The sequence below is a fragment of the Monosiga brevicollis genome, genomic scaffold, assembly GCF_000002865.3.
Source record: "Monosiga brevicollis MX1 MONBRscaffold_20 genomic scaffold, whole genome shotgun sequence".
NCBI classification, from domain to species: domain Eukaryota; class Choanoflagellata; order Craspedida; family Salpingoecidae; genus Monosiga; species Monosiga brevicollis.
Window position 1 is genome coordinate 444,599 of NW_001865057.1, and position 11,248 is coordinate 455,846.

Here is an 11,248-nt window from a genome sequence, read left to right on the forward strand (position 1 = left end):
CTGGCCCTCTCCACATTTGATCTTGACCAGTCGGCTGCCTGCTGCTTCGGGTGCCTGGTGCTCGCTCGCTCGCTCGCCTTTTTTGTTGGCCCATTGTACACTACATTTTGGCATGCACACGCTGCCACCATAGCTCAACTCGCGCTTCCTTCACCTCTTTTGTCGCCTCTCCATCCTGGCTCTGCCGGCCGCTTCATCTCATCTCATGCAAAACACCTTCTTGCCGCCCCAAACCGCCGCATCTTGATTTGGCTCACGCCTTGACGCCATGGTGTGGCTTGGCAGGTTTGCAGCAGGCTGCCGCCGCTCCTTTTCTTCTTTGACCTTGGTATTCCCGGTATCGTTGCAATGGCCGTCGAACCGATCAAGATCGCTGTCATTGGTGATGGCGGTGTCGGCAAGAGTGCTTGCACCATCCGCTTCGTCAAAAACCAGTTTCACGAGGTGTGTAGCAATTTCTGCTCCCACCCTCACTTGCAGACAATGAAAACTCCCTTGCCGTCGCCCTCTCGGCCGTTGCCTCACCACAACATTGCGACATTCCGCCTTTTGTGTTGCGTATCGATTTTTCGACAGCAATACGACCCTACAATAGGTGCGCGCCCACTCCCGTGCCTCCGTCTCGCCTCCCAACCTGCCTGCTCTCCGTCGACACGTCCTTACTCAAAAGCTCCTGCCGTGTGATATTTTCGCTTCTTCTCCGCATTGTCTGTAGAACAAACCTACTCGACAACGGTGGAAACAGAAGAATTTGGCTCCTTGCCAGTGGAAATTATCGACACAGCCGGCCAAGATGACTATGAAAACTTCCGATCCGTGAGCATCAGCTACGGCCAGGTTAGGAGACTCTCCATCTCAACAAACTTGCCTGTCCCTATTGTGCTCGACGCTGTTCATCTTGACTTCACCACTTGCACCCCGTGTCCCTCCGCCCAGGCCTTCCTGCTCGTGTTTGCCATCACCTCCCACAAAACCTTTGAGAAGATGGAGAGTATGCTAGTTGAGGCCAAGGAGGATGCACCAAAAATTGTGATTGGTAACAAATCGGTACGTCCCTAGCCTCTCGTTCCTTCTTTCTTTCCCTTGTATTCGTTCCCTCTCGCTCGAGCATCTTGCCTGCATTTGAAATTTTTAATTTGTTCTTCCAACTTTGGGGCCAACCCAAACTGACACCTTTACCACTCTCGCAATAGGATTTGAGTGCAGACCGAAAGGTATCTGTGGCAGAGGTCGAGGCGTGGTGCAAGGAACGTGGCTTCAAGTACTTTGAAACTTCTGCCAAGAACAATATCAACGTTCGTGAGGCTTTTGTCGACCTCGTCCAACAAGCCGCCAAGAAGCGACAGCACACTCGCACCGGTGCCAAGGGTACTGGTGCCAATGGAGGCGGCTGCTGCCTTCTCATGTAAACGTCATTCGTTGTCTCGGACCTGATGTACCGTCTACAAACCATGCCAGCCCCCGGGCTTCAATCTTGCCGTGTGATTCTTGTCGACTGCAGTTGTTTTTTCCCCACCACATTGCCACCCGCATCGCTTCTACCAGTGGCTTTGCTCGTGCAACCCCTGAGCGCACCCCGTGCACCCTGCCTTTTCTCTTTCTTCAACCTTGGCATGACAGAGGCCTGCGCCCACTGCCGCCACAAGAACACTTTTCATGCTCTTCTCTTGCATCGGGCTTCAACCCGGTGTAGGTGGGCCACCCGCCTCTTCCTTTAATCCTCGGAAAGTCTTGGCGTGTGTGCCTTGCTCCGGCATTTCCTGGTGATCATCCGCCCCTAGCTTTGAGCTGTTGATTTTCTTTTCTTGCCCCCTCCATGTTTGTTCGTCTCATCTCTTCGGCAGAGCCCAGAGAAGCTTATTATCTTGACAACGTCATCATGTACTTGTCACGCCTTGGCAGTCTTAGTTGGAATTGACAGGCGAATCTGAACGCCCCAAACTGAATACTATCCACATTATCACGTTGAAAGCACAAGAGAATGGTAAGGAATGGCAAGAATCGCACACACACACACACACACACACACAATACAGGTATCCAGGCCACCACTGCCCTCTCGATTCAGCTGCCCTCTCGATTCAGCTGCCCTCTCGATTCAGCTGCCCTCTCAATTCAGCTGCCCTCTCGATTCAGCTGCCCTCTCGATTCAGCTGCCCTCTCAATTCAGCTGCCCTCTCGATTCAGCTGCCCTCTCAATTCAGCTGCCTAAAAGATGGGTTCTTTCAAACACTTGGTGACAGCCGAGGCAATCTCTTCGTTGCAGGCTAGCAGATAGTGCCGAGAGCACAAGTCAAGGGCCCCCCCTCGCATGTCTCGGGCAATGCCCCCCGCCTCCAAGACCACAATGGCACCAGCGCACACATCCCAAGGATGTGGTCCGTACTCGAAAAAGCAATTCACACGGCCACACGCCACGCTTGTGATTTGGTTGCAAGCACTTCCGTTCATGCGCAGGCCGCGAAGATTCTCCTTCATGAGGTTACGGATGGAGCCTATTGGCAACATGGAAATGGTGAGCGTGGAAAATGGCGTGACCTAGGCATGAGTTATTGAGACCTGGATCTCCCGGTCCTTGCATGCTCGCTTATGGTAGCCACAGGCTCAATAGATGGGTGCCATCAAGCACGGAAACGTGACGCACCAGTAATGTGGTCAATCGCCAGGTCGTTGCGACGGTAGCCAATGTTGGTGGACACAATGGCTTGGGACAGCTGTGAGGGTTCCGTGTCCACATGAATGGGCTTGTCATTTAGAAAGGCCCCGCCGTTTTTCCAGGCCTTGTAGCATTCTTTGCGAATGGGGTCAAAGACAACGCCCAGGACAGGCTGCTTCTCAAAGCTCAGGCCAATGGAGACGGACACCTGGGGAAGACATGGAGCGGGCAGTACAGCGCAGCATAATCGACGACTTGGTTGAGCAAACGCACACCAAAGGTACAGTAGCAGCGCCAAACAGAAGACGCACATCGGGATGACGATGAATGGCATTGGTGGTGCCGTCCACAGGATCCACGATAAAGGTGGGTGCATCCGTCAGGGTGTATGATCCTGTGGCGCATCCAAGTGCAAGGCATTTGAGGTTGAGTTGGGCGAGTCTATGCCAGTCACAGGGCTGCTTATTTGCACCAAGTCCTCGCACCTTCCTCAGAGGAGGTTTCCTCGCCAATAAACTCAAAGGTAGGAAAATCGGCTTTGAGGCGGCCAAAGATGAGTCGCTCACAGGCCTTATCCGTGTCAGTGACCATGTCGATGCTGGCCACAGACTTGTCTGTCACCTCGGCGGCATTCTTTGGCTTTTGAAACATGGCCTCGAGCAACTTGGCAGCCTACCCAGAACACACAAGTCAGCGTCCCATGAAGCGTACACGCATCCATCCGCAGCCCAGATGCAACTCGACACTCATGCCCATCCTCCAATTTCCAGCTCTCCCAGAGCCTCGTGGCCTCACCTCACGGGCCACCTCCTCGACCACGACGGCAATCTTGGGCAGATTTTCCGCTGAGTACTCCATGCTCTTGGTCCTGCGTCTAACACCACGCCAAACATCACCAGCCCCCCGCCTACTGTGAGCCAGACGGCGACCAAATGCACGCGGCTTCTCAGACCTGCACGGCGCATACTCCACTGACCCGAGATGTCTGTGTGTCTGAACGAGTTCTTAAAAGAAGAAGAAAAAGAAAGAAAAACAAGAACGTGTGAATAAAAAAAAAAAATATTTTTTCAAGAGTTTTATGCGAAAGAAAGAAAAACAAGGACGTGTGAATAAAAAAAAAAAATATTTTTTCAAGAGTTTTATGCGAATATCTCGGAATTTCACTTCATTTTATGGTTTCTTCCTTCTGCACATTTGGGCCACACATTCGTTCCCGTTCCCGGTCAGTCGTTCATTTGTTGGGGATGGTATGCTTGTTTTGTCGGGAGATGGGGCTGAAGCCCAACCAGGCAGGCCATACTGAAATCGATTGTGATACGGTCGCTACAGGCAGGTAGCCCGAACGGCAGGTGAATACCTATTCCCTAGTCACGAAAAGCAAAGACCAATAGGGCAACGAGCGGAACCACCAGGAGACTCAAGAGCCAAATCAGGTGGTCCTTCGACACTGGTTGCGCGGTGGCCGCCTTGGCGCCAGAGGCAGGGGCTGCGGCGGCACGAGTGGCCGTGGTAGGGGATGAACGCGGTAGTAAGACTGCTTGGGCTCGTCCACTGGGCAAGGTTTCGCCGTGGAGCTCGCGTTGCATCTGCACATCCTTGGCGATGGCTGCTGGCGCTGGCGCTGGCGCATGGGCACGGCATGAGCTTGCGGCGTCGGCAACAACTGCTAAGAGCTGGGTAGCCGACAAGCCCAGCAACTCCATCGTCTCTGCTTGCAGCTGCTCATTGAGTCCCTGCGGACGCACCAGGCGCCACGACGATCAACACAGAAGCCGTTAGGGGGTTCCACTTGTCGAGGGGACGCAGGCGGAAGCAGCGGCACACGACACACTTTATGCTCTTCGTAGCAATCGTATCGTGTCCAGCACGGAAAGCGCTGTCCTCCGTCAAATCGCTGGCGTCGAGGGGCCGGGAGCGCCACGGGGGCTGAGGTCTTGTGCGTTTCGTCTGCCAAAAGCATGCGTGGAAGGTGAGTACAAGAGAGACATGGCGTCGAGCTTTTCGAGTCATCAAGGGCAAACGTACGATGATGAGTGTGTGTTGCCACGACGCGATCCAAAAACACCACCACGGCGCGCATCGCATCGTGCCGCACGGCAGCCGCGAGTTCAGTCGCTGTTGCCATCGTAGGCACACATGCCCACAATGGTACACGGCCAGAGACGACCAGCGTGGCATTGTTGCCCGCAGCCTTTGGGGTGGCACATTGAGCTTGTTGCAAGGAATTGATACTGAAGCAGACCTGTAGGGAACCAGCCGGTACAATTCAAGCCTCGAGGTGAGCGCATCAAATGTGCCTCAATCCCACGGCAAGACGTTCATGCAACTAGCGAGGGCCAACTTACATCGTGGCTAGGTAGCTGAACGGGGGTTTCGCCGGTCAGCACCACAGGTTGACCATGGACCTCCACGGATACAACAGCATCCGCGTACTCCTAGCAATGGCAGCCACCCGACAGGGGTTTGAAATCACGGTGAAAGTCGATCCTTTCAAGCTGTGAGGCGAGCAAATTCGGGCAATGCCGAAGGAAAGTACCCACCGCTTCGGCACACCCCTGCATCTGATGAATTGTCGTCTTGAGATCACGAAGCGTGTTGGCTTGAGCGGGCAATGCAAGCTTTCGTGGTGGTCATCAAGCACATCAAAGGCATGGCGCGCAATGAGAAAAGTGGAGCAGCTGACACAAGCGGCATCCAAAGGGTGCAAATCTGGTAGGTGTACGAGTGAAGGAGCAAGAGCAGGCGCGTGTGTACCCACCTGCACATGCAAGTTTGATCGTAGAACCATGCGCTTCTCGTCGAGCGATGCGCGCTGCAGCGTTAGGCTGCGGCTTGATTCCTACCAAAGTCGGATCACGTGTTGAGTTTAAACACCAATGCATGTGCGGCATTTAGGACCCTGGAACCCCGGGTCAAGCCCGGCATGTAGTTTGGCGCAGCTTACATACCTTGGTGCGCACGTTGAGCAGCTTGGCCGTCAAGGTTGGGTTTCCAGTCTCCACCTCAGCGGTCAGAAAAAAGCCGCCGTAGGCCTGGCGATGCTCAAAGGTCTCACAGGCGCCTGGTGGTCAGGTAGCACGACGGCACCATGGCACATGTTGAGGTTGGCCATGAGATCAAAATCAGGCTCTCTAAACTCGCAGCGGGCGGTTGGAGACAATCGGGTAACCTACGTGCAGTCAGGTGTACCGCTGTCTGTAGCTTGGCCGCGAGATTGACGGCCTTGGGTGCCATTCCCAAGGCTCCCACAATGCGGCAGCCACCGGGTAGCAGCTCATAGACTGCACAAACATGAGCCAAAAAATGTTAGCAAACCCAGGGCCACGTCGTAGGGACGCACACGAGAGGCAGAGCCGTCGAATCGAGAGGGAAGGTCACGTACTGCGCTCGGCAATCTGTGAGACCCATTCATCATCCAGGCGCGCCAGCAAGGCCTGGACGGCCTTGGGGTCACTCACAGCCAATGCTTCGCTCGCAGCGGCAGCACGGTCCTCTGGGCCACCTTCCTGATCCTCGTCCTCGGCGTCCTCCAACGGGCAGCGCACGTAATCGTAGACATGAACGCCGGTTGTGCCCACATGGCCAATCAAGAATCCAAACTACCATCGGTCCAGAATGGCACCTGTAAGCACCCTCACCCTTCCACCCCACGCACTTGACCCCTCCCCTCATCCTGATCAACCCAACAATCGTACCTGCCACCCATACGTTCCCGACCAAGCATCAATCTCCGCCGCCAGGGCCTCATCGATCCAGCCTTCAGATGGCGGCGACACCGCCATCGTCGTCGTCGTCGTCGTCGTCGTCGTGCTCATCTCGATTTGTCTGACAAAACAATGTCAGACAGATGGAAGACTCGATTTGTCTGACATCATTTTGTCAGCAGATAAAAGAGAGAGAGAGAGAGAGAGAGAGAGAGAGAGAGAGAGAGAGAGAGAGAGAGAGATCGGTTCAGCGCCTTGATGACGGAGACGTCCTGACAACGGCCGATGGTTGGTAGCTGGATCTGATCAGCATGTCGCGCTTCCGAGGCTGGCTTTGGCCTGGCTCGGTGGGGCTAACTGGCCTGATCATTGGCTGTTTGATCGGCTGCTTTTTATCCGGGTTCACCGGCTTGCGGCACACGAGCAGGCCAGTCCAGCCTGAACTGGCCCGGCCATCAGCCTGCCCACCAGCTCACAACACCTCCCGGGCCAGCGGTACAAATCAGACCAGCGTCATGGAGACTAGCACTTTTCAAGATCTGTTTGGCGTATTTATTCTTGTTTCCACCAAGCAGCAGCATTATCGAGCCCTCATCGAGAGCCTTGTGCGCAGCGATCTCCCCCGCCAAACGGCCATCTTCATCTCACACGACGTTCCCCACGAAGCTGGGATGTTGGGTCTTTCCCGAGAGCTCCGCCTAACGTTTCCCCGTACGCAGATGGTGACACACGCCTACTCCTGTCACGACAGCGCCAGCGCCAATCTCTTGCGCAACAAAGAAGGCCAGTTCCCAGCAAATTGGAAGTTGGCTTGTCTCAAGAATCATTGGCTCTGGGCCATGGGTCGCGTTTGGGCCACTTTTCCACGCCTTCAGTGGCTGCTTTATCTTGAGGAAGATTTCATCGTACGTGTGATTGCCCCATATCATCTCGTCAGCGGCCTTTGATCCTGCTCATGCGTTGATGTTGTTCGATTTCCTCTTGTGTCCTCTATTTCTCACCATGGCTCCGCCCTTCGTGTCATCACACATCTTTACATTACAACTTGACTATCGGCACACATTTGCCCCTGCTTTAATAGGTGGCCAAGCATGTTTTTCGTCTTCAGCGACAGCTGGCCAAGGAAGCGCTTGGTGCTGGCTTCTTCGGCACCATGCTGCAATACCGGGAAAACCTATGGACCGTTAGTGGAGCCATGAAGCGATCCACGTGGGAAACCGTGCTGCGTTACAAGGACTTTTATTGCAACTTTAATGAACTGCACTGGGACTTGACGCTGAAGCAAACATTTTTGCATCACCCAGAAACCAACGGTATACGCTACGTCTACGCCAAGCCAGACATGGCCTTCCACCTGGGTATTCACGGAAAGGGGTTTACACACGGGTCAGACATTGCCGATCTCGCGGAACTTCAGCGTCGATTAGATAAGAGCGCCCACGACTTTTATGCCGCCACAGATAACGTGTTCATGCTCCAGTCGGGTGTTGCTCATCTGCACACTCCCAACGAGGGCTTGGGGGGATTTGATCCTCATTTCCGCGAGCATTGTCTGCACTTGTTGAGTTGGTATGAGGCTCAGGACACAAGCTCTTGGGCCCTCCAAGCCGAATGAGTGACTTGTTGCCGTGCAATCATGATAGTATTTTTCTGCGCGTGTTCGTTGTGGAAAAAAAAAAAAAGAAAGAATTGGAGAAGAGAAACTCCTCATTTTGTGTAAGCTTGAGGACGGTCGGCATGCCGACTAGCTGCGGACCGCTACGCTCTGAGTCCGAATGCATCACGTTGTGGCTTCTGGCACACACTCGCGAGTTGGTAAAGGTTCTCCATTGGTTTGGATGCCAGTTGCGTGACAGGTTCAGACAGACCACACACTGCCAATAAGCACACACCAAGCGTCTCAAGTCACAGGAAATTCAAACTCAAGGAAAGAATGACGGAAGAGCGAAGCACGAAGCAGGAGCAGCGCGAGTTGAGCACCGATGGAGAGCAGTATGAGAATTGCGTCGAATCACGATCCACTCTGCTTACATTTAAAAAGGTAGCTTTCTGAGAACAACACTACTTGGACGAAGGAAAAGGGCACAAGTTCATGGAAGGCGTTCAGTAGAGGACCTTCTTGCCGTGGATGTTTTTGCTGGCGGATTCTTCTAGTTGGAGCTGGCCACGGAAGCTCGAGAGATTGTCGCGCAAGTGTTGAAGCTTCTCAATCTTGCTGGCAAGGATGGCGTCGAGACGCTTCACGTAGTCTTCCACGTTACCATCGACGCCCTCGATCTCGTCCAAAAGTTTCTCTTCCTCAGCCAGCATCTCCCGATTGAACTGGATGGCACCCCGGTGCTCTTCGACCATGGCCTCCTCAGCCTCCACAAGGTCTGCCATGGCCTGTGTAACACGTTCAAAAGACAAAGCCACTTTTATGAGTCTTCAAAGCCAACAAGCAGGCAAAAAAAAAAAAAAAAAAAAAGGGTCGGGGGGGGGGGGGGGGGGGAGACCGCACCTCCTGATAGCCAAACAACTCGTCGGCTTCCTTGCCAGCCTCACCGCGAATTCTGCACCATGCATACGCTAGGTGAGTGGTAGGCCACACAAGCTCAACGTTGGGACTATCAACAGGCTTGAGCGATAGATAACCGATCAAAGTCCAAGCAAAGTCGTGGGCTTACGTTTGATGCAACATTTGCAGATCACGGCGCACCAACGATGATTCGAGGGCGGGATCCTGGGGATGGTATGATGTTCACACGGCAGACTTGATGAGCTTGATCCTGGGTTGGTTTGATAGTGTCAAAAGCAGAGTACTTACCCGCATGTCACCAATCTGATCATCGTCATCCTCATCTTCCACAGGCTCTGGGGCAGCGGCTACAGGGGGTAATGGCTGAAGACGAATTCAAAATTGAAAAAAATCAAAAAAAAATAAGAATAAAATAAATAAAATAAAAGAGCAAGCCATACACATGTGAGTGAGGAGGGGCGGTGCAAAATTGCTTTGGAGGGAAGACAAACAAACAAACAAACAAACGAGCAAAAGTCTCGTTTGCAGCAGCAGTTCAAGTGTCTGTAACATACGTTGACGTTGCGACGCTTGCCGGGCGCCAGTTCCTTGACACGGTCGGCGTAGCGAAGCGTGTTGAGACTGTGTTCGCATGAATGGCGACCAGGGGAAATCATGGCAATCATGCAGGTCCGTGCACGAGGACTGATGAAGCTGTCTCGCAAGACTTGCGTCAGCTTGGAGGCGCGAAACGGTGTGTGGCTGCCCTTGCGACCCAAGGCGCGAATACATTCCTTCAAAGCGAGCAAGCTCTTGTTGATCTCAGCACCCTCCATACTGCCAGTCAATTCAAAAAAGGAGGGTTAGGAAAGCAGCTTTTGAGGCTGCCATGGCACGCGGGCCTTGCAAAACACACCGGGTTTGTCGATCGGAATTGGCCGTATCGGCACCGCGTTCGTTGCCAGCAAGATCAATGAGTGAGAACTTGCCATGCAGCTTGCGCCGCGCGTCATTCTCGCGCAAGATAATCTGCAAAGACAGATGCCCAATCATCGCTATGAGTCAAGTCCAATGCTCGGTAAGTTGAGCCGGTACGGAGTGATCAAGGCAAGGTTGAGGACCTGAAAAACAGCGTGGGAGCGCGAAGATGCGGCGTTGGCCGATGTGCTGCCTGTGGCTCGGCAACGGCTTCCCTGGTCCAAGAGCTGCTCCACGTCGGAGACGTTGAAAACCTCCTGTGACGATGAATACAACCCAGAGGGGATCGGCACGATGTCAGTCTATTGGTTGGGTCTGGCACACGGGCCAAGTTGATTGTGGGCATGTTGGTTGTAACGCACCCGTTCGCTGAGGCCAACCACTTGCACTTTGTTCTTGCCATCCTCAAGCACTCGAAGCCGCTTTTGCTTGTTCAAGAGATCAAAGACCTAGTTGAAGGAGAGGTCGGAGGTAGAGAGGGGAGGGGGGTCACCATCAAACCACAAAAGGCAAAGAGTTGGAAAATCATGCAAGTTGAACAAATTTACCTTGCCGCCGTAGATTTCAAAAAAGCTGACGTTGACGGAGAGGTTGGCTTGCTTGTAGTGGTTCTGGTTGAGGCGGAAGACATCACGCGCGGCCAAGTAATAGATGCCCTTCATAGCGCCTTCACCTCCCATCTGCAAGGAACAAGGGCGATCAAGGATGAGGCATGCCGCAGTCGGCTCTGCCATGTACAAAGGCAGCAAGAAGATCGGGAGAAAATTTTTCGCAGCTGTGCAGAACTGAGAAGAAAGAAGAAGAAGAAGAAGAAAAAAACCTCGATCATGATGTTCAACAAAGGAAAACTCAACCAAAAACGCACTGTAAAGGTTTTGCCGGAGCCGGTTTGTCCATAGGCAAAGCAGGTGGCCATGCCCTTGTCGAAGATGGTTTGTACGAGCGGGGCGGCCGTAAACTTGTAGACGGCGGCATTATCGCAGTCATGCCCAAACGAATAGTCGAAGCGAAACTCGTGGTTCTCAATATACTTGGTGAGGTCGACCTTTTCCTTGGCCTCGTGCACGACGGTCAGTTCACCATCGGGCATGGTCACGCAGTCAATCTCGCCGCGCTCCCCCTCACGGCGCGACATGGGTCGCTTGCGTACGCAGACGGTAATTTTATCAGTGTATACCTAGTGGAGAGGGTAGGTGGAGGAGGAGGAGGAGGAGGAGGAGGCCGGAATACAAGTTGGTCTGTGAGAGGCGAACAGTCACCAGGGTTCAGTGTAGGAGGAGAGCGGCTGGTCGTGGCCAGCGCTTAAAACAGACGCGGATCAAACCTCCTGGTTGACGGGGAACGGGCGGATCTCCATGGCCGAGCGGCAATCGTCAATCATGATGGCAATTTTTTTATCCTGCTTCTCAAATC

General features: G+C 53.6%; 2 protein-coding genes across 2 annotated transcripts in view; one reads left to right on the forward strand and one right to left on the reverse strand.

Moving 5' to 3' along the window:
• The window catches only part of MONBRDRAFT_38126 (uncharacterized protein), a gene marked incomplete at its 3' end in the record, with an annotated part of 9,482 nt that extends 237 nt beyond the window's left edge, over positions 1 to 9,245 (forward strand). Inside the window, exons 2-7 of the mRNA XM_001747996.1 lie at positions 286 to 444; positions 577 to 595; positions 716 to 837; positions 937 to 1,047; positions 1,194 to 1,368; positions 9,211 to 9,245. Coding sequence (XP_001748048.1) covers positions 349 to 444; positions 577 to 595; positions 716 to 837; positions 937 to 1,047; positions 1,194 to 1,368; positions 9,211 to 9,245 — 558 coding nt within the window. The 5' untranslated portion in view covers positions 286 to 348. The remainder of the gene's footprint in view (positions 1 to 285; positions 445 to 576; positions 596 to 715; positions 838 to 936; positions 1,048 to 1,193; positions 1,369 to 9,210) is intronic.
• Positions 9,246 to 9,432: 187 nt separating this feature from the next.
• Positions 9,433 to 11,192, reverse strand: MONBRDRAFT_10310 (uncharacterized protein; the record flags this gene model as incomplete). The annotated part of the gene is made up of 7 exons (XM_001748067.1): positions 9,433 to 9,694; positions 9,774 to 9,886; positions 9,979 to 10,092; positions 10,198 to 10,284; positions 10,384 to 10,515; positions 10,701 to 11,012; positions 11,160 to 11,192. Coding segments are annotated over 7 exons (1,053 nt in total), but the record flags the coding sequence as incomplete, so codon positions are not given.
• Positions 11,193 to 11,248: the final 56 nt, after the last annotated feature.